The following is a 27,743-nucleotide window of genomic DNA, read 5'->3' on the forward strand; positions in this document are numbered from 1 at the left end:
AAGTTGATTGCGTCTTTCCCATTGCAAAGCAAGTTGTAAACTGATCGAGGTCTTTTATAAGCTATCTTAGTTTTATTGATGGATGAAATTTCCTTGTATATTGCGTCCAGATGGTGGTTGTACCCAACGATTTTTCTTATACACTCGTTATCTAAATGTTCCTCCTGGACATTGGCAGTGTCTCGTGCGCAAGCCCGTATGTAAGCACGAGCTATGTTATGTACTAAGTTCTTACTATACCCATGCTGTGTGGCAATTTCCTGAACGTGTATAAGTTCAGCTACGGTGTCCTGATAATTGGAGTTGTGCGTGAACGCCCTCTTAGTTAAGGCCCTAAAAGTCGCGATTTTGTAGGAGTACGGATTCTCCGAACTAGCGGGGATGAAAAGCGGTACATAGGACTCTTTGTAATAGACCTTGGATGTGATCACATTGTCCTTAATTTGAAGGTCCAAGTCCAGGAAATGCGCGGCGGTGTTGCTTTTTTGGTCCAATTTGATGTTCAGGCCATAGGGGTTGTCATTCATAGAGTTAATGAATTGGTTGATGTTGGGTTCAGTTTTCCATATGATAAAGATATCATCAACATACCTCCTGTACAGGAGGATGTTGGAAAGGTACAAGGGGATGATTTGCTGTTCTAATTTCCTGACTACCAGCTCGCATAAATCACCCGATAGGGGGCTCCCCATGGGGACTCCCCGCTTTTGTAGGTAGGTTTTGTTATTAAAACGGAAGAAGGACGAATAACATAAGATGTGCGCTAACTCCAATATGTGTTTTCGATGTGGGGAGGCACCAGGGTAGGTGAGTAATAAATCCCGTAGTTTGCAAAAGCCCGTAGTTCCAACATCCTCCTGTACAGGAGGTATGTTGATGATATCTTTATCATATGGAAAACTGAACCCAACATCAACCAATTCATTAACTCTATGAATGACAACCCCTATGGCCTGAACATCAAATTGGACCAAAAAAGCAACACCGCCGCGCATTTCCTGGACTTGGACCTTCAAATTAAGGACAATGTGATCACATCCAAGGTCTATTACAAAGAGTCCTATGTACCGCTTTTCATCCCCGCTAGTTCGGAGAATCCGTACTCCTACAAAATCGCGACTTTTAGGGCCTTAACTAAGAGGGCGTTCACGCACAACTCCAATTATCAGGACACCGTAGCTGAACTTATACACGTTCAGGAAATTGCCACACAGCATGGGTATAGTAAGAACTTAGTACATAACATAGCTCGTGCTTACATACGGGCTTGCGCACGAGACACTGCCAATGTCCGGGAGGAACATTTAGATAACGAGTGTATAAGAAAAATCGTTGGGTACAACCACCATCTGGACGCGATATACAAGGAAATTTCATCCATCAATAAAACTAAGATAGCTTATAAAAGGCCTCGATCGGTTTACAACTTGCTTCGCAATGGGAAAGACGCAATCGACTTAAAACACACACCGAGGGTGTATGCTATCCCGCTTTGGGATGATAGATTCAACAGCAGTTTGGTTTATGTGGGGTCAACCAAACGCTCCCTTCACAAAAGGCTGTGTGAGCACAAACGTGACATCGACAATAAAAAACACACCACCGCCCTCTCAACGGTAGCCACTGAACCGGGAATCACGGTAGACATACAAAATGCACACATGATCAGGCTCTCACATCGCACTGATCAACTGAGAATGATGGAAACTTTAGAAATATACAAGGCAGGATTACGGGGCACGTGCATCAACTCCAGGGATGCAATCGGTATATCTAGTGCGTGGAAGTTTTGTTATGAGGGAGCTCGTCCCCATTAATGAATGCGTCTAATTCGTCTGCTTCTACCGTTACGCAAACTTGATATCACACGTGCTTTACAGTCGTTTTAGCGCGTGCGTAACGTTCCATGAGTATTCTTAATCGGTTTATAAATTTTGAATCGTATACGTTCCGTTCCAAACGCGTTCGAATTCCTAAGTAAAGTAGCCTGATGAAGACCTCGATGAGGTTGAAAACGTTTGCTGAGGTGTAAACAAATATCACTGGAGCTGGAAAGGTTGTTGGAAGTGTTGAAATATTATTTTGTAATTTTGATTTTTAACATAAATTGCTTTATTATATGGGATATAATAAAAGAAAATCACAAATAGTTTTTATTAAAGGCTCATCTTTATGGATGTTTGCTTTTATCTGAAAATATTTGAATTTTGTTTTTATTTTTTTATACACACATGTTATTGAATAATGCAAACTTTTAAATGTTTTTTTATGCTACTTTTTTAATGAATATGATGAAAAGTAGCTATAATTAAAATTAGTATCTCTACTCATAGATATTTAAATTGAATAATTAATTTTATTTTCTCTATTATACAAACTCTAAAATCATTAACTGATTAAATGTTTATTTTGAATAATTTAATTGCACTTTCTAGTATGATGAATTAGAATTTAGTTTTCATACTGATTATAGGAACAATACTTAAAATTTTTTCATAATATATTTTTTTGTCTGCTGCTTAAACATATATTTTATTATATTAATTGGCAATAATTCTTCTGCGATATGAGAATTGTAGTTTAAATATTTTGCTAATTTATTATTTATAGCTCTCAAATTGGACAATATAAATAGCATTCTATATGCAGTGTGCAAAGATACTTATTTCTTGTATGCTTATATGAAATTTAAGAACATATAAAATCAAGTTTTTGAATTATTAATGTAATCTTCCATTTTACTCCAGTCTCCATCAATTTACATCATATTTCATATATTTTTTTTCAGGTTTTTCTCTACCTTTACTTCAAACATTTCATTGTTTTCATTAGTTTCTCATTTTCCAGTCTTTTGCTTGTTCCAGGATTCTGGGAAATCTCAGGATATAATTAATTATTTTTAAGATATCGAATAAATTTTAAAATTGAATGATATAATTATTTTTCAGTAACTTTTTAAGTAACTTAATATGTCATGCAACCTCCAAAATAGTATGTGTAACATATGTTCGAATTACGTAGATATTTTCACAAATAGAAAAATTTTTTTAAAGTTTGTTGGAAACTGCTTACAAAAAAATGCCTTTGAATTGAGTTGAAAATTTAATAAAAAAAATGAACTTAGATGAAACTTATAAGTTAGAAGGTAATTTTCGTTGTTTAAATAAAACACAATACAACATATTATTGTAAATTTTTATAATAAGATTTTAAAAAGCAAAGATGGTCAATACTCCAATCACTCAATCTGGTTCTTATTTTAGTAATGAAAAGTCTTGCTACCAAGAATGCCCTTTCCGATTCAATTGATGTGAGTGGAATCATCTTTGATGCATTTAAGAGAAGACAGATATTATGTGTTTTTTCATCCGTAGTCTCAAAAATTTTTAGTTTGTTTTCGAGATGCATTACAGTACTTCTTTTGCCATCTATTGATAGTATTTTTGATTTGTCTACCTTGGCTGCTTTAATAGAAACATCAAGCTTATAGCCCAATAATTCAGAAGTTCATTTGTCTTTAATAATCAGGTTTATGAAGAAAAACTTCATACTTGAATACTTCATACTCATTTGTATCCTTGACTAATTTGCACAACCTGGTATTATGCAGTTATTGAAGCTACTGGGCATGGTTAAAAATTAAGACTGCACCAGTGCAATTATTTGAGATATTACGGATTCTGACAAGTAAAGAATTTTTAGGGTCCTGCCACAAATAGGCTACATATTGATTATTGAGAATCTGTGACATGCCATACATAATATGCAAAAATTTATAAATCTAATAAGCGGGCTTAAAATTAATAAATACAAATGTATTCTGACAGTTTATGGGTTTAATTATACTTTCTATTTGCAAAAGTTCCTCTACTTTAACACAAAATAAGAAAAAAGTGAATTTTTAAGAAATTTGCAGGATTTCCTGGATTAAAAAACAGCCAGGATCTCATAGGAGAAACCCTAGTTTTCATAAGATCAAACTTCTTGATTTTTTTTTTTACATTCTCCTATACTATTAAAAACTCTGTTTTAATTTTGATTAGATTTTTTTCTCAAAAAACATTTAGTCAGCATTAAAAACATGAACTTTTTAATAGCATCCACAAGTTTCCATAATATGCTTTTGAATTTTGCCACATGAGGGCATATATCTGGGCAGCCACCCTATAAAACTGGTTCAGGTAGATATTGTGCAGTGGTTGGTGCCATAATAGCCAGAGAGTTCTTTACAAGTGGTTTGAATGCATCATGTTTTCATGTACAGTACATCGGTACATGAAAACATGATGCATCAAAATTGACTTTTATGTCTAATGATAGCAAAGTTATTTGCCATCATTAGACATAAAAGTTCATACTGAATGATTACTTGCAGATAGGGTTTGTGATTGTTCTGCATTTGTCTTAAGGACAAAAGTGTTTTGTTGACAATTTGTTAATTAATTAAAATTTCACCTACTTTACCACTTGAAAAATAATTATAAGAGTCAAGACTTCTATAATTAAGCATTTCTTGGTAATCATAGACTGATTTTACTAAGGTATTCAAATATAGCAGGATATTCCAAAGGTTGCCATTCTCTCATATCATTATTTCATGATTTCATAGTACTAATTGGTGGAAATGACTATCCATCTAAAAATAAATTAGAAACTACTATCCAAAAATCTGAAAATTTTGCATTAGACTTAATTCTATGATATTCTATGAATGTTTTGGACTACTTTATTGCATTTCAAGAAATATTTATATTGTCGTTTAGGTGATACAAATATTTCCTGATATGTAATAACAGTGGATTATTAGTAAAATTTTAGAAGCCAATTTTGCCAATTAACTTCTAGGAAAAAAATAGGATTTAAGTTTTATTAATTTTACTTCAAATTTTTATCAGTTTTAAAGATATTTCTCCACCATGCATGTTTTCTTTACATTTGAAAAGAACAACAGTCTATTAGTGATATCAAAATTAATTATATTCACAATTCTATGCTTCTGCAGTTCCATTGTTCTTGCAGTATCTTAATGGCAGCACGATGGTAGGCTACAGTACGGGAAAATACATGAACTTTCTCTGGAAACTTGTAGATAGAGTGAGGTAAATAAAATGCAAAGTATGGAGTTGAATATAAGTAAAGACTTCTTGGTCCTCTTAGTCATTATCCTGTTTCCAACTTTTCAGTTTTCAATTTATCTTTTATGAATTTATTTCTTACTTGGTCTCTTATTAAAGAATATCAATTATATAATATTTTATTTACTGTACTGTACATTTGAAAGTAAATTTTGAAAATTACATGTGAATTTGTCTTTGTGTGTAAACTATTTAAATCTAAAATTTAATTATTTTTTACATTAGTATTATTTGATGTAAAATAATTCATAATTTTTAAATTTATATTCATATATGAGTTGATTAACTATATTAAGTCAGCTATCATTTTACATGGATTAGAATGATATTCTTCAAATATCTACATTTGTGCATATTTATCTTGTTTTGAGTATGAATGTCGATATGAAATGTAAATGAAGACAAATTATTCTGTTCAAAATGAGAGAAATGTGTAAACAACATGAATGTTTTAAAAATAGTTAATAAGGATGTTTTCATTATAAGTAATGATGTACAAATACATTTTGTAAAATATTTATTTTACAAATTTAATGCAATAAATACTGCAATTCCATTTAAAATATTTAAAAGTAGCAAAAAATTTGATAAAGTTAATAATTGTTATCGTTTTTTATTGCATTTAAAATGGCTTCCTGTGTTATAACATCTTAAAAAATTTGAATCCATATTGTGAATTTTGACACTGACGTAATCTCTGTTATTAATAATAATAATTACGTCACACATGATAAAATATGAATTTAAACTTTTATATAGCTTATATATAAATGAAAATATTTCAGACAAAAATGATGTTTAAGCACATAAAAATACAAAAATAAAATAAAAGGTACATCTAAATGAATTATAACATTAAAAAGTTATTGTTAGAAATTTATTCTGGAGATGAATTGAGAAGTTTGAAAGAGAAAGCTCATAAAAACTCCATAAACAGAAGTGAATCAAAATTATAAAGAAAATATTTGAATGGAATATTTTGTATAGAACAACAATTAAATTTAATTGCTCAGAATTGTACAGTAAAGATAATATGTTAAGAAAATAATTATATACAAATCAAGAATAAAAATATTTCGTTCTCTTTGTGATAAATATCACTTTTGTCTAACATTTTAATACAGACCTGTTCCTATTCCTATTCTATGTATGACTCCAGATAATTAGTTTATATAAGAAGTATATAATTAACTGTACTCAGAAAATTTTATTATTAAAAGAATTTGTATAGCATAAAATAGCTGAATTGATTTTTTTATATTGAATATGTTTAAATATTTAAAATTTTATATAATAAAAAAATATTAAAATCAACTTGTTTGAATTCATTATTATGTTTTGTACAAAATGTACAAGATTTTATCACAAAACAAATATAGAATTGCCATACTTATTACATGAAAAATGTTAGTTTAATTAATATGACAATAAAGCAGGATAAATAAATTTTTTGTCCTCATATATACAGGATGATCAGTAGTTTTATCATTTAAAAAATATATTATAATTGAAGACAAAAATAAATAAAAATTTAAAGTTATATGCTCTGCACAACCACAAGTTTAATATTAAAACATAGTAGATTTAAGCTTTATTCTTTACCTGTTTTAAAATTTAAATAAAATTTAATAGATGTATAAAATTTTGATTTTTTATACATGTCAGTTTAGTTAACTATGAATTATCATCATTATTATTTTTATGAATAAGAAATATAGTTACAAGTTACAATATTTTGCCATTGCTTAAGTGCCATATGATTTGATTGAGATATGGCAACTGTGGGTAATCTGCCAAAGGGATGTCTCCTGGGAAGACTTTATAGGAAACTTGTTCTTGTTTAGGTGTTAGATGTGAAGAAAACCTGAAACACTCTGTGAGGCCCACCACGGCTATCAGTATTCCTTGGTTTTCACTTATCCACTAGAGGGTATGCTTGTATAAGTTCTTATACAGCATATAAATGCTGTTGAAGAATTGTGATATAGTTCACACTCATTAACCTATTTCACCGGATTGTTTGGATTAACAGGGTTATATATTTGTGAAGAAAAGGAAATAAAAAAGGATTACAGATTGTATTTTTAAGCATTTTTTTAAATGATGTATTTGAGTATGTATATTTGTTAAAGTATGTCGTACATTATTTTTCAAAGTTATAATGTTTTAAGAAATCTGTGATATGAGTTTTGATTAGAATGCTTAGAAGGAAAAATGAGCAAAAGTGATTCAGAGTAAGAAGAATTCATATTAGGGAAAGTTCATATCATCATTAATAAGAATGACTTCCTCTATCAACTTCTAACTTGTAAATTAAAAAATTAATTCCAGTTTTTTTTTTAACTTGAAACATTTTATTGAAAAATATGAAAAATATTGAAAAATATTTTCAAACTACATATGAAGTTTAACTTTGAATAAAAGAACAGCTGTTCTAAAAATTTTAAATTTTCAATAATAAACAGTTTCAATATAAATGAGTTGTGTTGTTACAAGATAAGCTATTTTAATTTTATCTAGATGTTTCTGATTATATATGAATTATTGCAGAATTTTTATTGCATTGATTTAAATATTTATTAATTTAAATTGCTAAAATGTAATTTTTATTATTTAAACTAATGTAAATATAATTTTTTATTTATTTATAAAATTAAAAAATAATGTTAAAAGGTAATTAAAAATAACTTTTTTCTTCTAGTCGATCTACTGATTTTGAAGTGCATAGAAATTGGTTAGCCATAACTCATAGTCTTCCTGTCTCAAAATGGTATTATGAGGTAAGGAGCAGATATAAGAAATTAAGTTTTAGTTGTAAGGTGTTTTTTGTTAAATCTGTTAATTTTTTTTTTTATTAAGTCAACTTCACAGTGGACATTAGACTATCCTCCTCTGTTTGCGTGGTTTGAATTTCTCTTGTCTCATTTGGCAAAATTTTTTGATCCGGCAATGCTAAATGTAATGAAATTAAATTATGCTACTATGCCAACTGTATTTTTTCAGAGATTGTCAGTTATAATTTCTGATTTTGTTTATATCTATGCTGTAAAACAGTAAGTATTAAAAATATAATTTTTTAATTGAATTTTTTTCTATACAAATGTTAATTATAACTGAATATTTATTTTTATTTATGTACTTAAGATTTTCTCACATTGTGATGGAACGTAATAAATTTAACCAAAATGACCCTTGGATTGAACGAGGTATGATAATTACCATGCTTTTATTATGGAATCCAGGATTACTTATGGTTGATCATATCCATTTTCAATATAATGGGATGTTAAGTGGCATTTTACTTCTTTCTATGGCAAGAATGATTCAAGTAAGCAAAATATTATTTTATAAATTACAAATATTGTTGATTCTCGATATAACAACTATATACTGGGGACAATGGTTCGATAACAGCGATTTTCCATTGTATCCAAACAAATGTACAAAACAAACTTTATATTACACTTAAAGTTTGTCATCTCTCATATACGAGATATGGTAAGAAACATAAACAGCTTATAGTATGAAATGTACAAAGGTAAATAAACACTACATTTCCAAGTAGGGATATAAACAATAGCTACTGACATGATGCATATCAGATACTCTGTACAATTTCACACCATATGACTGACTGACTATACAGACTGGACTAACCAAACCAATCCTATAATCAGACTAACTAGTAGAAAAAAGCATTTGCATTGAATATGCTCTGTCAGTGGATGATTTATTATAACCAATAAGAGTGAGTTTTTCAAATTGAAACATCAGCCAATCATTGTTTTTCTAAATTTATTGAAAACATGTTTTCATAAATCCAAAGTCTGATTGACCATAGCTTCAAAGCTCTCATTAGTTGTATCTCACCAGCTGCTCTGACTCAACTACAAATATTTTACTTTTTAAATCCATCTAAGTTGGTTGGCCTACTGCTTGTCATGAAAACATGATTTGGAATCAGTCCAGTCAGTTTTAGTGTGAAATCATTTTAATAGTCAAAGTTCAGTATTTGAGAACTAGAAATTCCCCTGTCAAACATGATGATACTTTTTATGAGAAGAGTAGAGATTTCAAGAAATTCAAGAAGAGTTGCTAATATTTCTACAAATTAAGTAGTATATACTATCTGTAAAGAACAAAACAAAAGTTTTCCTGGAGTGGACAAAAATGATAGGAGTTATAAAGAATTCACTTACACATAAACAGATTTAGGCCTTTATATTAAAATAATAATAAAATCTTTATAAAATTTTTTTATACACTACATTCTGAGTAAACACTCTATTGTCTTTTAAAAAGTTTCATTGCTGTTTTCCATTAGTAATAGACACCTTATTATTATTTATATGATTGATGTTATGATCCTGTTTCTGCAGCCCTTGACAAAGCCATTTTTACTCAATGCTGCTCAAGTTGGACTTTGCAGTCTCTGCAAATCTTTTTAATTTCACATCAATAAAACAAAGATGAATTGTATATGTTAGTTAGATGAGTGATAACACTTTCTAAATATGGGCTTGTTAGCTTGTTACTTCTGATTGGGTAATAGAATGTCACATGGTCACTATGAAAAGATTTTTAAAAAAATTTGTTATAGAAGTGACACAATGTGGCTATCTTATTTTAAAATTTAAATTTTCAATTTAACAAAGTAAGTTTAAAATATGCCATTTGCCAAAATATTTTGCAACTTAAGGGAAATTCCCTTGCCAAGCATGAACTAAATGAGGTCATCGATGCCACTGCAACATAAGTGTGATCATTGATCCAAAATCAATAAAATGTTTATTCTATAGTTAATATTTCTGCAAAATAAGTAGCCTTTAAGCTCTGTCAGAACATAAAATGAATATAACCAAAATTTTATTTGGATTGGACAAAAATTGCAGAAGTTATAAGGAATTTGTACACACAAGTGTGTGTGTGTATGTGTGTGTGTGTGCACAGCTTTTATTTTAGTAATACTAATACTGTACTTCTCCTCTAAAATCATAGATCAACTCTGATAGCTCAAGCTATTAATGTTCTTTTGTTAGTTTGGATATAAATTGGATTTGATGCTGGAAAAAGTAACTTCTGGAAATCTCATCTAATTTAATATAATAATAATAATAAACTCACCCAGGAAATAAGGCATCTGTAGAGAATGGACAGGCTGCTTATTGTACATGTCATTCTCTCTCCTACAGGTGTCTTACCACACACTACACAAAAGCCTGGAAACATTATAGTTGTATAAAGACATGTACTGGTACATCACACTACAGAAGGCCTCTATATTGAATACATGTCATATTGTTAGGAAATTCCTGAATACAGACACACATACTGACACATTTATTTAATTTTTGTTCTGTTTTGGTTGCAATGCTTTGACTCTGGTCTGGCATAGTACACAGCAGCTGGTGTCAACCAAGTATAACCCACTACATTGCACCCAACATAATAATAATAATAATAGTATTATTATTATTATATATATACATGGAAATATTTTAATACAGTAGAGCCTCAAAAACTCGGCCTAATGTGGATCGAAGGGTGGCCGAGTTTGTGAAAATGCCGGGTTATCGGGAATGGGGTTAAAAAAAATAAGTACGAGTGTTTCCTCAGAAAATACTGTACTGTACTTGTATGTATTGTTTACTTGAGAATACAACAGAGAATAAACTGCCCAAATACCCTTAAACAAAGGAAAAGTACGTCCTTTATGAAGGCATAGAGCCTTTACTACATAAAAATGAAAATTAATGAATACACTGTGTACAGTAATTTACCTGATAAGACAGACTTCAGAAAAATACTTTATGAAGCATAAAGCTGTCTATGATGAAAATTAATTATCTAAGGGTATTTTTGCCCTGCCAGGATATGGCCGAGTTATCCGGAGTGCCGAGTTTTCGAGGCTCTACTGTATTTATATTTAGGTTTCTAAAAAAAGATTTAATTGTTTTAAAAATTAAAATTGAAGACAGTCTGTTGAAAGAGGGATCCAAAATTCATTATAGGGATACAATATTATCCCATGTTGTGATATGGGAGTTTCCAGCTCTGTTTGGTTTAATATTTTGCATGCGGGATATCCATCTTAGTTTCTTTATGTAATTATGTTTCAAATTTTTTTCGGCACTGTGATAAATTAACAATATTTTCATTCATAATTGCTAGGAGCTTTGGGTCCTGTTCATAAATGGTGTCCTCCATTTTTATTAGTTTGTATAATAGAGCATACGTCTGGTGTCTTGCATTTCTGATTGCTTTTCTGAGGCACAGTTGTGTCAGTCTTGGGAATAATGAATTACATCCTGTGGGTAACCATATGTGATAAATACACATTTGACTCCTACCCCTTTGCTTCTACAAAAGAGGAATCACCATTTATTCACTTTTGATGCTCTGAAATACAACTTTTGATGACTGACCTTTCTTCATAGGTCGGTCATCAAAAAGTGTATTTCAGAACATCAAAACTGAATAAGTGGTGATTCCTCCTTCACCGGACTATGTCTTCAATTATAATTTTTAAATTTAATTACTATCTGGTGATATTCTATAATTTAAGCATTTTGTTTTCTGACTGTAAGATAATGAAGTTGTCAAGGTTTGCAATTAATATCAGTGAAACTAATGAGAAAAGAAAATAACAGAATACTTAAATTTTATTAGAAAACAACTACCATATTATTCCTAATATCATATGATGAATTTCTGAATAGTACCAATGGAAAAATGAAAGTATATAAAGCAATCATTACACTAACATTAATTTATGAATGTGAAAGATGGATGGAAACAAAATAAAAATAATACTGTAAAAGACATACATTTCAGAACAGATATTGAGAAATGTATATATTTTTAATTATAATTTGTTTGTAATATTTCTTCTTGCCTTGTACATATTACAAAAATTTTAATTAGAATTAATAATAATAATAATAACGAATTTATACTTAAAAATATTGAAATAATACAGTAAATCCTTACAGCCTGAGACAGTTGTATCTACACCATTGAATCTATGTTTATTTTTAAATAAGAAAATATTATTAAAATTATGACAAATTTTATTTAAGTATGAACATATTTTGTTATATAGATATAACTTTTTACCTATAAATAATAATAATTTATTATTTGAATTTTTCAGGAAAAGTATCTGGAAGCAACATTTTGGTTTTCTGTATTACTCAATATGAAACACATTTACTTTTATATTGCACCAGCTTATTTTGTGTATCTGCTGCGCCATTACTGTTTCATCCAATCTAAGAAAGGTGAGAAATTAATTTTTTAAACATCAGTTATTTTTACTAAAATCTTATTATGTTAATTTTAATTTATAGGTAGCATATTGGAATGGAAAAACTTTTGTATTTACAACTTCTTGAAATTATCTTTTATTGTGTTATCTGTTTTTTCTATTTCTTTTGGTCCATTTATTTTAATGGTAAGTAATATATAAGAATTTGTTTTTAAGCTAGTAAATGCTATAATTTTAAATATAGTAGTAATTCATTGTGAATAGAACATTTTAAATTAATATTAAACGTTACAATGTAATATTTTATACAAGATGATAATTTTTAGCATAATAATAATTTGTGTATTTTGCAGTGACAGAATATTACATTTTATGAAGTACAAACTCAGTCTGTTAATGTTGGATTTAGTTGATCTTGAAATAGCACATTTTAATAAACTGTAATAGTTTTAATGTATAGAAAATATTTTCAGGAATTATTAAAAAGTGTTATGTTTAGGAATATTAACACAAATAGATTTGAGTTTATGTGGTATTTTATTATCATAACTGTGTATAGCATCATAGTTTTTCAGATTTTTATCTGAGTGTGGAACTAGTACTTTGAGTCATTCCAAGTATTTCAAATGGTAATTTCCAGTTTTATAAAAGAAGAGAGCAAGTTATTTATGATGATAGAAGTGGTCACTGTTGCAGTGTGAGTTATGATGAAAATGTGGAAACTGTTTGCAAACTATTGATTGAAGATAAAAAGAATGTCGCTCAGAATGATAGCAGAACATTTGAGTTTTAAGAATAGTTTCCAGATTGTAGAACACAATTTGGGTAAAAAGAAGGTGTTTGCATGATTCATGACCATGTATTGACAGTTGAGCAAAAGCAGGACTGTGTTGACTCATGCAGCTCTCTTTTCCATGGCTGAAGGGATGAAGATTTTCTAAAAAATTTGTTAAAGGAGATGAAACTTGATATTTTGTTTATGCTTCTACTACAGAATGCCAGAGTAGGGAAGAATTTTTTCTACTGAAGATGTTGCATATTCAAAAGTTGAGAATGAAAACAATATCCTTGTTTCTTGATTGAAAAGGATTTCAATATACAAAGAATTCCTGCCAGAGAAAAAACAGTAAATACTAAATTTTACTGAGGCATATTGCAATGTCTTCTCTGAAGACTTGCATGAGTGAGACCATCCTTGCATAAAACTGGTGACTGACTCTTGTTGCATACAGTGCTTCTTATTGCAATGCCAGACTTCCAAAGCAGTTGCTTTTTGTAAAAAGTGCATTACTATGCCCCATCATTCAACATACTTGCCAGACTGGCCTCAGCTGATAACTTCCTGTTCCCCAAATTAAAATATGCCTTGAAAGGAAAACAATTCCAGTCATTTTCAGAAATCCAAGAGGCTATAATAAGGGAAGTAACTACATTTTGCAAAGATCCTTTTATGGGGGCAAACATAAATTACTAAAAGTGTATCAAAATCTGTTTAGATTACAAAAGAGTGTATTCTGACAAAAACATTTTATAAATTCAATTCCTAGAGTGTACCTAATTCTAATTCCTAAATTCCTAAAGTGTACCTAATTCTAATTCCTAAATTCCTAATATGTACCTTGTACCCTCAGTCTTTCATCTGCTTGACTAAGAAAGTCAAATATTCAAAAGCTCTTAAAAACTTTTAAAATTTAATTTATTAGTTACTATCAACTGAATTCAATGTAATATGTAAAAACATCTGAATAATCTAAAAGCCAGCAGAATTGTCACTTACTAGTCAAGCAAATGTCATCATCCACTTTGAATGGACATCTTCAGGCTAAACATCAAATTATAACTGCATGATTTTTGAACTATCTGATACATTGTATCATTGCCCTGTAATTGGTGGAGATGTATTCCTTCATCCTCTTAAACACTGGCATTTACATGAGTTTGTATGGGGACCATCTCCACCAAACAGCTGGTGTCCAAGTATTTGAATTGGATGGTTGAAAAAAGTTTATTTTTTCATACATGATTTGAAGCATCTCCACCAATCAGAGGGCAATGACACACAAGTATTGGATTGTTCAAAATCATGCTGTTATAATTTGATCTTTAGCTTGAAGATATCCATTGAAAGTGGATGAAAAAATTTGCTTGTCTAGTAAGTGACAATTCTGCTGGCTTTTAGGTTATAGAATTAGATTATTTTTTTTCATTAAAAATATATTTTGTACAGTTTTTTGTAGTGCTAATTACAAAAACAATCAAGAATTGTTATTAAAAATTAAATAATAATACTCAGTTTTTTAATTTTTGAATTTTTGTAATCTTTTGTAATTTTTTTCATCTTGAAAAATATAAGAAATCCAACTTTATCTCTAACAATTAAATGATGTACGAGAAATAATTTTAAGTATTCTAATTTGATTTTTAAAAAAATCTAAATAGTTTTGAGTTTCTTGGTTTATGAAAAGCAAACAATTGAAGCAATTTTTTTTATTAGAAAACTATCTAGATTTTAAAAGCAAATACTTTATGAAACTGGATGATGAAACAAATAAATAACTACAGTATCTTTATCTAGTCCAGCAGCTTTATTTCTCTATAAACCAAACATTTTTGATCTTCCCTTAACATCATCTTCAGGTATTATTTGAAAAAAGGAAATGTCTGAAGAACACAATGCTATTTCTACTGAACAACTCGGAGGATTAGAAGTTGTGGAGATTTTTTAAGTGGACCCACTTGAAGGATGTATTAATTATAAAGAAGAGAAACATATTTTTCATGCATGATAAGCACATTTCAATAAAAATTTACAATTTAAGTACATCATTCTTTTATACACACCTGATTGGAGGTTTTGAATTTGAAATATGTCATGTTCTTCAGATGTGTCCTTTTTTGAATAATATCTGATGATGATCTTAGGGAAAGATAAAAATGTTTTTTTCTTTAATAGAAGAAATAGTGCTGCTGGACTAGAAAAAGGTACTGTGGTTATTATCTAGATTTTAATTAAATATTCTGAAAAATTATAATCAATTTTAATAAAACCGGATATAGAAACTAAAGTAATTAAAAAGTTATAGATTGAGCCAGATTATTTTAAAAACAGATTATTTTTCAATGTAATTAGTGAGTGATTATTTAAAATAACTTTTATTTTTAGGGTCAGATGCCTCAAGTTCTTTCTCGTTTGTTTCCATTTAAACGTGGTCTGACACATGCTTACTGGGCACCAAACATTTGGGCTGTTTATAACACACTTGATAAAGGATTAGCATTAGTAGGTATGTGATTTAAAGTAAAATAAATTATGATAATAATATGAATTTTATTTAATGAAAAATTCCTATAAATACATCTAACTTGTAAGATTGATTTATACAGTACTTTGATTTTGTGTAAAATCAAAATTGTGTAAATTGAGAGTAACATATGGGAAATGAAATGGTAGATTTCAAGGATTCATTTTCTGTTAATTAATATTTATAAATCTGCAGACATGTGGAATTTTCTATTCTTTATTGTTCCACAGATGTGCAGAATTTTGTCTTGCTAAGACCTAAAGCAAGAGAACATTGAATTTTTAAAACCACAGAACTAAAATTTCATTCTCAATATACATGTATACTTGTATTTTATGCTTGTCTCATGCTGCTGCCACAAATGCTGTAGTAAATGGTTACTTCATAGATAACTAGCCCATGGATTTTATCAAATTGTTCCACATATTTCACTTTTCTTGTCTTCTGGTCATGACGTGTGAGATCCGCAATTTTACGTAGTTGTCAGAAAAAATTTGTAAACAACTTCGACGGAAAAAATCCACTCTTGATGAGAATTAGATCGAAAGTCACCGTTTGTTTTCACAATTAGGTGGGAAAGTTAACAGGAATGCACTATTAATGTCAACAGAAGTCGATCACGTGACTCCTTTCCCACGAAGACAGTATAAAAGCTCGAGCCCCAGAAGCTCAAGGTGATCGCCTTGAGGTTCTGGGGGCTCGAGCTTTTATACTGTCTTCGTGGAGCAAAAGAAGTTATACTTGTGAATGTGTGCATCTCCATACACTGGACACAATGACCGAAAGGAGAAGACATCGACATACGACAACTTTAAACTTCCATACTTATTGCCAACTACAGTTCCTGCGTCGACTACGATTCCTACGGTCCATTCAACACATGCATATCAGTCATATCCTCCTAGAGGTATTTGTATTTTAGAGCTTTGTGAACTCTCTCTCTCAGAATAGCTGTTAGAGCTGTTAAGAGCGGCCCTTTGTATAGTAAATTCCTATTTAACCGCATTTAAACTTAATATTATTATCGTCTCATGTAACCTAGCTTAGCTATCCAATAAATGCTTTGCTATTTTGTTAAACCTGTCTATTGTTGTACTTGCTGACTTACCGATGCACTCCCCACTCAATTTGCCCTCCTAAGCCATCAGACAATCCGAGTCCAGGTTCCAACGTGTGCAGCGTAAGTGGTCATTTGGGATCATCCCAGTGGCCCTCTGCTAGTCTCACACATATACTTCAGTACAGAATAGAGAATCTCTTTTCTTTAAATGCTTCCTAAAATTTTCCTGAAAATTATTGCACACTAGCACAAAAATAAAACAATTTATGAACCAATTAATAATTATTACTAACTACTTTGGAAACTTCAAATTAAATTGTACAAATAATTAAATAGACCTACCACGTAATTTGCTGCTCAACAAACTGATAAATGAATGTAAAAATTTTTTAAATTAAAAAATATGCTTTAATTTAACCATTTGTCATCATCATAGGATATATAATTATAAACTTGATGTAATACATTGATTAATAGGAATAAAATTGAAGTCAGTTCCAGGGATGAGTTTTAGCATGGGATGCTAATTAAGAAGCTTTTCGATGTCCAGAAACAAAATAATGACATCATAATTATTTTCTAAAAAATTATTTAACACTTTCAGGTCTGGCCTTTTAGGTGTCATGTTTCTGTGGACTGACCATTGTTGATCTTTTTCAAATTTTTGTGTGTTTGAAAATGAATAACTTTATGGTTTTTTATGACTAGTCTAGATTATTGTTTTTTCTTATTTAATTTATATATAATAAGTAAAAATTTATTGATACAGATTTAATTGTTCTTAATGTAAATACAATATATACAAGTGCAAAAACCAACTTTTTTATCCTTTATTTATAACTGTACCATTTGAAAAATGCATGCTTGGTTTTTATTGTGTAATTGTTTATTTTCATTTTATTTGTTGTTTTCTATCCTTTGACAAAGGTATATGACAATGTGTGCAATGAAATTTTAGTTTTTGTTTTGTTTATATGCCATTCTGGTAAATATGCAAATTTGCACACCATGAAAAAGTACATTAATCCAAAATAATTTGTTGTTTATTAACTTATAAAATATCCATGCTAATGTCTACATAGCACATAGTCACTAGATCAAGTGTAACAAAAGAGGAGAGAGCACACATGTACTAGTACATGTGGTTACCATACAAAAAGAGGTCATCTCTACAAGAAGGATTATATAGTTCATACAACATTACCTAGCAATGACAGTATTTGAATCCCAACATCTCTCAAATTGAAGTCATTGTCCTCTCAGACAAGTCCAATTCCATGACAACAGAAATAGTGCTTTTTCTTTAGTTAAAGTCTTTGTAAAGATATTTGCTAACATTTCACTTGTTGGTAGATATTCGATGGCACTTCTTCTTTGAGAGCACAATGAATATAATGACGCCTTTTTATGATCAAATGCTCCACCAGACTTATATTTGTTAGTCAGTACTAATCTACATTGAATAATGTTACAATCACTGGATTGTTCATATATTGAGTATGTTTTGTTTTGAAGAAAAGATAAGAACTCTTTCTGAATTGATCCTTTCCGTTCCATTGACTTTGGGTATTCTGCCAAGCTGGAAATGTCTATAATATTTTCCCCTTGCAAAGAAATTATCTCACTTGGTTCTTTCTCCAAATGGTCAAATGTTATATTATACTCTTTTCATGTTCTTCCTCTACTGCCTAACCTGATTATCTTTGATCTTACTCTGCCTCTTGTTACACATTGTCATATAACTTTTTTGTACTCCTGGCTGTCAACCTCTGCAGGCTCCTTTTCATCTATTGGATCTTCTTTCTTTGGTTTTTCATGATGATCTTGCCTATCCTCAGTCAGGATATACTCTAATGTTTTTACGTTTTGATTTGTTATGATCATTATCTATATCATCCTCATTTGGCTTCATTTATGAATTTTATGTTGTGAATGACATATAATCTCTTCTTTAGTGAGCCACACCCTATAATTTTTATTCTCCAGAGAATAAAAATTGAGTAACCAACTAGTACACAGAGTTGTGATCTAGGTTCAAATGTACTTTTGTTCAGCATTCGTAGTGTATGTCCTGCATACAAACAGTATAAAATATGAAACAGTTGTTTTCCAGACCACATTGTATAAGGAATTACTCCATTTATTGCACTTGGAGGAGATCTGTTTCTGATTTGACATGCCATAGATACAGCTTCAGCCCAAAATTTTTCTGGAAATTTTGAATCAATCAGCATACACCTTGCCATATCGAGAAAGGTGCAATTGATTCTTCCACGACACTGTTTTGCTGAGGTTTATGAGGTATGCTCAATCTCCTTTTCATTGCATTTTTCAGGAAGGAGTTGGAGAACTCATGAGAGAGAAACTTGCTACCATTATCAGATTGGAATTTCCTTATTCTCTGACTAGTTTGATTCTCAACCATGTTATAATTTTTTAATACTTCCATGGTTTCATTCTTTGCCTTTAGGAATCTCACTTTCGTCCATCTTGATTTATCATTGATAAACGTAATAAAGTATATATATCCTTCAGAACTTAGCGTAAAGTTGTTATTGAGAACAAATCATACAAGAACACTCCTTTTGATGGAAAAAGTAGATTTATTTTCTATAATTTAGAATGGATATGCATTTTGGGCCTATGCCTGAAATGCATATCCATTCTAGAATAACTTGTATGATTTGTTCTCAATAGAAACTTTATGCTAAGTTTCAAAAGACATATAACTAATTGAGAGAACAGCAAGCAATCAAATACTGTAATAATGTAGTTTGTCCCTCTTAATGAGCTTGATCTAATTGGACTACAAATGTTAGAATGTATGACATCTCTAATTGCTTTTTGATTTGACTTTCAGAGGTTGGAAAGGGGTTTGTATCAGTTTCCTTTCAGACAGGTACTACAAGATGGCAAGTTTCCAAGCTTACATTTTAATCCTAGGACGGCACTGCTTTTAATTAATTTCTTTAGGTCGATTTCATTAAGATGGTCAAATCTCCTGTTCCATAGCTCCATCTCAGATTTCTGCAAGCATTTGCTTTGTTGGCTGAGTTAACTTTTCTACCTTCTCTAACATAGTATAGTTTGTTTTTTCTGTCAGCAATCACTACAGTTTTTCCTGCATTGTCTACCATTTTGGCTTTATCTTCGATGAAAATAACTTTGAAGCTTTTTTCTGTGATCTTAGCTACTGACATCTGATTCATACTAAGATTGGGTATATGTAGGGCCTCATTTAGTGTGAATATTTTGTTGTTCCTACCATCATTTATTCTTAATTTTATTTTACCTGTGGTTGCCACATTAGTTTGTAACTTATCTGCTAGGCACACTTCCCTAATTCTCATGGACTCCATGTTGTCAAAGCTATCACTGAGGAGCACATGTGAGGCACTATCATTATCTAGCCCTTGTGGTATAATCCTTTGTTCTCAGCACTTGATAGAACTAAATGAAACCCTAAGTTGGTTTTATTTGTCTTTGTATTTGAGTCACATTCTGACACTGTATTGTTATATCTTACATTTAAAGCATTTCCCTTCAAACTTGGACTTATTTACATTGTTAGGGTTATTTTTATGTTTTCTACTCTTGTAACCATGTTTTTAAATTGGGGCATTATTATAATTTGTACATTTTTTCCATGTCTAGAATCACTCTCTTTAATTATTGTTATTTGTAATGATTTCAGTTTCAGTAATTCATCTCAAGACTCAATTACATAAAGGAAATTTTTGAATTTCTTTGGTAGACTGAACAACAGCATAACTGCTAATAGGTCATTGTTAATGTCTATGTCGAGGTCATGTAGTTTGTCTACTAAGTCAAAGAACCTATTTAAATTTTTACATAGGTTTCCCCTTTTTATTGTACTTAAAGTTAATTGCTTTAGTAAATTAGCCTTTCGAGCAGGACCTTTCAACTGAAGTGTGTTGTGGAGTTTTTTCCCCAGACCTCTCTTGACATTCTACACTTTTTAATTTGTATTAATTGAGACAGACTTATCATTAAAATTAGAATAGAATAGAATGTTTATTAACGTGTAACAATATAAATAGAATGTTTATAACTTGTAACAGGCTATTGCCTACTACGTTAATAAACATTCTATTCTATTCTATTATCAATAAAATTAGTGACTTAGCTTTCTGGTCATTGGTCTCCTATGCTGCTATTTCGTCTTCTCCCATTGGTCTTTGTTTCAATCCATTTATTTAGCCCCAAATATCATTCTTTATTAGCAAGGCTTTGACTTGGATCTTCCATGTGTCAAAATTTTCTCTATCCAGAAGATCTATTCTTATGGATGCCATGTTCTTTCTTATTGATGACTGTCCCAACTGATAATTTCTTTCACAAAGAGAGGACCAACAGCTCAAATATAGCCTGGGCCACAACCTGTTGTTTATTAACTTACAAAATATCCATGTTAATACCTACATCTACAATTCATAGCACATGTATTTGTAGATAAAAGTGTAACGAAAAGGAAAAGAGCACGCATGTACTAGTATACGTGGTTACCATACAAAAAGAGGTCATCTCGACAAGAACAAAGGGATTATATAGCTCATATAATACCATCTAGTGATGACAATATTTGAACCCCAACATAATTTGATGTTTCAAATATTAAATTATAAAATAATATTGTGTGACCTATTGTAGTTTGCCTGAATTTTTGTTTTCATAAATAAAGTGCATAAAATCATACAATATCATTTTATAATTTAATATTTGAATCATTACATAATTGTAATGGCTGGCATAGTTAGCATAGTTAGGTAAACATTAATTTTATCAATGAAAATACTTAATTTTAAAATAAAATACCAAAGAATATTTTAAATGATAAATAAATAATAAAACAATGGGATCGGTTATTCAAATATTAAAATTAATAAATTCTAAAAAATTTTTCCTTTAAAAAAGCCTTTAAGAAATACAAGTGAATTCACTTTTTTAAATCCGACTTCGATAGAGTTTAAAAAACAGAGAAAGACCAGAAAATCACTTTCACTATTTCTTACTTTATTTTATTTTTATCCATTTTTTTATCCATATATATTTCGCTTGTTAGCCTCATCAGTGGATATTACATTGTTACGTTGCCAGTACTTTTATACTCTATCAAGCTATCCCAGCATGCATCAACACATGTGCCGGCATTTAAATTTATACAATTTACATGTCTTTTAATACAATAATGTTCTATGATGCGTCTTTTTACAAGATTTTTTACTCTATACAATATTTTAATATTATTTCGGTCAATAATACAATTTGTTATACTGCAGTGTTGTTGCCACGGGGATTCTGTTCTATCTAGTCGGATTGCCGCTTCATGCTCTTTCAGCCTCACTTCCAGTTTTCTTCCTGTTTCTCCAATATAGTATTTCCGTTCTGCACATGTGCACATCAACTCGTATACAACTCCTGTTACTTCTAAAGCTGGGGTGTCCAACCTTTTTGTTCTTCTGGGCCACATTGGAAGAAGTCATGGAGTTTTGGGCCACAAGTATATATAATATATTTGTGACCCAATCCTTAAATGTACAAGTATATTTAAGGATTAACATGTCTAGATTATAGTAATAAGTATTAAAANTGCTCAAAAAAATTTAAGTTGCTGGAATTTAAAAGATGTATTTGTTGTTATTTTTTTTTATTTAGCTTCATATTTTCATCTGAAAGAAAAAACAGTTTCTGTTCAAGGTGCAATGACTGGTGGATTGATTCAAGAATACAAACATGAAATTTTGCCATCCATTAGTCCTTCAGTGACACTAATTCTTACTCTTATATCAATTTTGGTAAGTGATATCAAATAGCTAACATTTTCATTTAAAGTTTAAAAAGTTTCAAATAATTTAATTTTAAATTATAAATGAACTGATAGTTTAATGAAGAAAAGAAACAATGAAATATGGAACTGAAAAATATTATTATTAATTTAGATAATTAATTAAATAGGAATAATTCAATCTGATTGACAAATAAATTATTTCATCAATGTCATAGAAGAAAACTAAAAGTAATGAGAATTTATTTTTGACAGTTTTCTTGTATCTAAAAGTTAAAAGTGAAAGAAATGAAAATGTTATCTGGTTTAATCTTGGACATCCTGATATCCTGATGAATAAATTATTACTATTATTATTTTTATTTTATTGATTTAATATTTGTTATTTAAACATCAGTTCTTAATTTGAAATAAATTTGACATCGGAAATTTCTCAATGATTTCCCGCACAGATGGGGATAAAAAAAAGTGTGCTCTCATTTTTTTATATGGCTGTCCCACACCCAAAACCAGAAGTGGAAGTTTATTAATTAAAAAGTTTAACATTAAAATATTGATTACATATAAAAGAACAAAAATTATCATTATTAATTTTCTTCTACTTTTGTAGTTTGTTTACATGTCGTCAACACTCTCCCATCCATGTAAACAAGCAAAAATAGCAGTTAACAAATCATTATCAATAACTTATTGACAGTGTGTAAAATGTAATGAAAACTCTCCTTTAACATATAATACTCAATTAATATTATTTTAAAGGAATGTGTTTCCATGCTGTATGTTTGTGTGGTTTTAACAGTTAATTTTTCACTCCTGATTCTTCAGTACAGTATTTGTTCTTCTCGATGGACACCAGTTTTGTCAAATAACTGACCATCATCTCTTCAGTCAGTATATGCTGGATTATAAATCTTCCTTCTTCTATCTCTTTTTGAATAAACAGATATCTTAACTCAATATTTTGGTACTTTGGTGATTGATGGAATTTTTTATCACTGACACTTCGGAGAAGTTATCACAGTATATTGGGGTAGCCTTTTGTAAATGTCATTGAAATTGCATCTCTTTCAATAACTTAAAGAACTACTTTGCTTCTTTTACAGTTTTGCAGGTAACAATAAACTGATTCACAAATTGAAAGGCTTATGCTATGTTGCTTTGCTGATTTTCAACTTACTGCCCCTCCTGCTATTCTAAAAATGTAACCTGTTATAGATTTTCCATTACCCTTGAATTCCAACTTGCATCAGTAAACCCATGCAACTTGTCTTCACAATTTTTACAACTGAGAGTTAATTTTTTTGTACCCTTTAAATATTATAATATGTGCTTAGCCGCTGTCCAATGTGTTAAATCATAAGAATCATTGAACTGACTGAGATGGTGTATGCATAGTAAATTATTTTATCATCATATTATGATATTTAAACGGTACAAAAGAATTAAGTCTCAGTTGTAAAAATTGTGAAGACAAGTTGCATGGGTTTACTGATGCAAGGCAAAAAGATGTTCACCTAACTGATAAGGGTTATTAACACCAAGGGCCAAATGCATTTTAGGAAATACTAGCTGGTAAGCCTGACATTGTTTGGGCAAAAAATAAGTACAGACGTTAAAATTATTAGGTTATTTCATACTTCTAATCCTTCTATTATATTATATTAATAGTACAGTAGAGCATTGATTATCCGAATCAATTTGGGACAGGTTGTTTGGAAAATCAATTTTTTGGATAACCAATCATGTATGAAAAAATATATTAACCTATCCCATGTTGAAATTTGTTCAAATCCTGGCATATCCTTAAGTACCCTCTCATGGTCGTGCCAGTGCTGCCAGCTAAAACACGCACATCAACAAAAATAATATTGAAGTAGCCCAAGACATAGCCAAATATTGCAGTGCCACAGCACTAGTGGAAATTAAAATTTGCCGACTGGGAAGCTTTCGATTAATTGACATTTCAGTTGATTGATATTTGGATAATCGATGCTCTTCTGTATTTGTTTTATATTACTACAAACATTATCTTATGTAAATGACAATCACACCAACTGACCAATCTAACACATTTTAAAAATTCTTTAAATTGTGTACAGTAGAGGAATAATGAATTTACCATTCTCATGTTTATCACAATACTGGTATAGTATGAAATAGCACAATTTCATTGATCAAGTAGACACCAATTGAAAATATGATATGATAAAATTTAATATATCATAATTTTTCTAATGTTATCACTAACAAACTGTTTCATTAACAGCTGAATATCAAATGGTCTCACCTCGAACTTACGCGATAGGTGAGACCGAGCAATAACCACGTAACTCAAATTCGCATAAGTCGGGGTATAATTTCGTATATAAATACATAACAAATTATTTTTAATTGGGGCCGGAGACTAAAGAAAACAATAATTTAGAAAAAATGTTTAATAAAATCTTAGATAATACATATGTATAACAAATTATATTATTAAAATTGTAAACCGAAGTTATTTTGATGTAGAAAGCTTCATAAAATCTAACAAATTCATCTGACGATTCAAAAATTTTTTCTCCCACAAAATTTCCTTGTAGCATGCTAATAATTTTTTTATTTCTTGTTTTGTAGAAGAAATGCACTCTTTGTTGGAGTTTATATTTTCTAAAATTTGTAACCTTTTTTCAATTGAACCGAGGCCTTCTGTCAAGTTTCCAACCGTCATTCGATCTTCTGATTGAACTGAGTCTAAAGGGTCAAGTTCTTCAATGTCTTGCTCTTGCTTACACATTTCTATGAGCTCATTGATTGTCAGCTCCTGATTGTGGGAATCCAGAGTTCTCGAATATCATCACTATCCACTTCTAAATTTATTTGCCTGGCAAGATTGACAACTTCTTCAATCACATTACCAATTTCATCAAGCTCTGGCACTGATTCCGCCTTAGTTTCAGTGGTGAAAAAAAAGGACACAGTTTTTTTTCCAGATGCCATTTAAAGTTTTTTGTGAAACTTCATTCCAAGATTGTTCAATGATTCTCACTGCATATAAAACATTGAATTGTTTCCAAAAGTCTTTAACAGAGAGCTCATTGTTTTGTCTCATAGCTTCATGCAGATGATCGTCTCGTGTAATGTTTGAATGTTTGAAGCTTTGAATGTTTTCATGACTCCCCGATCCATCAGTTGAAGCAAGCTGGTTGTATTTTGTGACAAAAATACAACTTTCACACATGGGTCAAAATGAGTTAAACTTGCAGGGGGATGACCTGGTGCATTGCTGATTATTAGCATCACTTTAAATGGAACTTGTTTAGATTGGCAATAATGTTCAACTTTGGGTATGAAGTGATGACCAAACCAGTCCTCAAAAAGGGAAGCTGCCACCCAAGCTTTATGATTCGAATTCCAAATCACAGGCAAGCCAGCTTTCGATTTATTTTTCAATGCTCTTGGATTTTCCAAGCGATAAACTAAGAGAGTAGTAATTCAAACACAAATAATTATCGTATTTATCTTCAGGCACTTGGCAATACTCATCATCAAGTTTTATTCAGTTGATTCAACTGAATAAAACTTGATGATGAGTATTGCCAAGTGCCTGAAGATAAATACGATAATTATTTGTGTTTGAATTACTACTATCTTAGTTTATCGCTTGGAAAATCCAAGAGCATTGAAAAATAAATCGAAAGCTGGCTTGCCTGTGATTTGGAATTCGAATCATAAAGCTTGGGTGGCAGCTTCCCTTTTTGAGGACTGGTTTGGTCATCACTTCATACCCAAAGTTGAACATTATTGCCAATCTAAACAAGTTCCATTTAAAGTGATGCTAATAATCAGCAATGCACCAGGTCATCCCCCTGCAAGTTTAACTCATTTTGACCCATGTGTGAAAGTTGTATTTTTGTCACAAAATACAACCAGCTTGCTTCAACTGATGGATCGGGGAGTCATGAAAACATTCAAAGCTTCAAACATTCAAACATTACACGAGACGATCATCTGCATGAAGCTATGAGACAAAACAATGAGCTCTCTGTTAAAGACTTTTGGAAACAATTCAATGTTTTATATGCAGTGAGAATCATTGAACAATCTTGGAATGAAGTTTCACAAAAAACTTTAAATGGCATCTGGAAAAAAAACTGTGTCCTTTTTTTTCACCACTGAAACTAAGGCGGAATCAGTGCCAGAGCTTGATGAAATTGGTAATGTGATTGAAGAAGTTGTCAATCTTGCCAGGCAAATAAATTTAGAAGTGGATAGTGATGATGTTCGAGAACTCTGGATTCCCACAATCAGGAGCTGACAATCAATGAGCTCATAGAAATGTGTAAGCAAGAGCAAGACATTGAAGAACTTGACCCTTTAGACTCAGTTCAATCAGAAGATCGAATGACGGTTGGAAACTTGACAGAAGGCCTCGGTTCAATTGAAAAAAGGTTACAAATTTTAGAAAATATAAACTCCAACAAAGAGTGCATTTCTTCTACAAAACAAGAAATAAAAAAATTATTAGCATGCTACAAGGAAATTTTGTGGGAGAAAAAATTTTTGAATCGTCAGATGAATTTGTTAGATTTTATGAAGCTTTCTACATCAAAATAACTTCGGTTTACAATTTTAATAATATAATTTGTTATACATATGTATTATCTAAGATTTTATTAAACATTTTTTTGTAAATTATTGTTTTCTTTAGTCTCCGGCCCCAATTAAAAATTATTTATATGTATTTATATGCGAAATTATACCCCGACTTACGCGAATTCGACTTACGCGGTTACCGCTCGATCCCAACTATCGCGTAAGTTCGGGTTATTACTGTACATTTTAAAATATGGCAGTTGCACGATCGACAAACTTTTTAAATAGAAACATACGTTTGTATGAAAATTTGGAATTAATTTATTACTATGTAACTCTCTCGATGTTTACAACAAAAGCGCTTACCACATTTCCAGCCTTCTTTCCAAAACTATTTTAATAAGGTAAACTGTATTTTAAAATAATTAATGAAAAAGAATTAAGAGAGCGATGCCTACTAATACTCGGGCAATTAGTAAATTACTTTAAAGGCAATGAAAATTTGCCGAGAATTGAGTGTAAATAATCAATATGCTTCAATTCGATTATATATTTCTTTTTATTTATTTAGTAGAGCCAATAAAGTTAAGCTTCGGAG

At 30.5% G+C, this 27,743-nt stretch overlaps 1 protein-coding gene across 1 annotated transcript in view; it reads left to right on the forward strand.

Moving 5' to 3' along the window:
* The window catches only part of LOC111624021 (probable dolichyl pyrophosphate Glc1Man9GlcNAc2 alpha-1,3-glucosyltransferase), a 53,036-nt gene that overhangs the window by 14,615 nt on the left and 10,678 nt on the right, over positions 1–27,743 (forward strand). Inside the window, exons 2-8 of the mRNA XM_023366789.1 lie at positions 7,837–7,915; positions 7,995–8,188; positions 8,280–8,463; positions 12,289–12,415; positions 12,485–12,588; positions 15,566–15,686; positions 22,441–22,580. Coding sequence (XP_023222557.1) covers positions 7,837–7,915; positions 7,995–8,188; positions 8,280–8,463; positions 12,289–12,415; positions 12,485–12,588; positions 15,566–15,686; positions 22,441–22,580 — 949 coding nt within the window. The remainder of the gene's footprint in view (positions 1–7,836; positions 7,916–7,994; positions 8,189–8,279; positions 8,464–12,288; positions 12,416–12,484; positions 12,589–15,565; positions 15,687–22,440; positions 22,581–27,743) is intronic.

Source organism: Centruroides sculpturatus, unplaced genomic scaffold (assembly GCF_000671375.1).
Source record: "Centruroides sculpturatus isolate CEXI.00-Female unplaced genomic scaffold, Cexi_2.0 scaffold370, whole genome shotgun sequence".
Taxonomy (NCBI): domain Eukaryota; kingdom Metazoa; phylum Arthropoda; class Arachnida; order Scorpiones; family Buthidae; genus Centruroides; species Centruroides sculpturatus.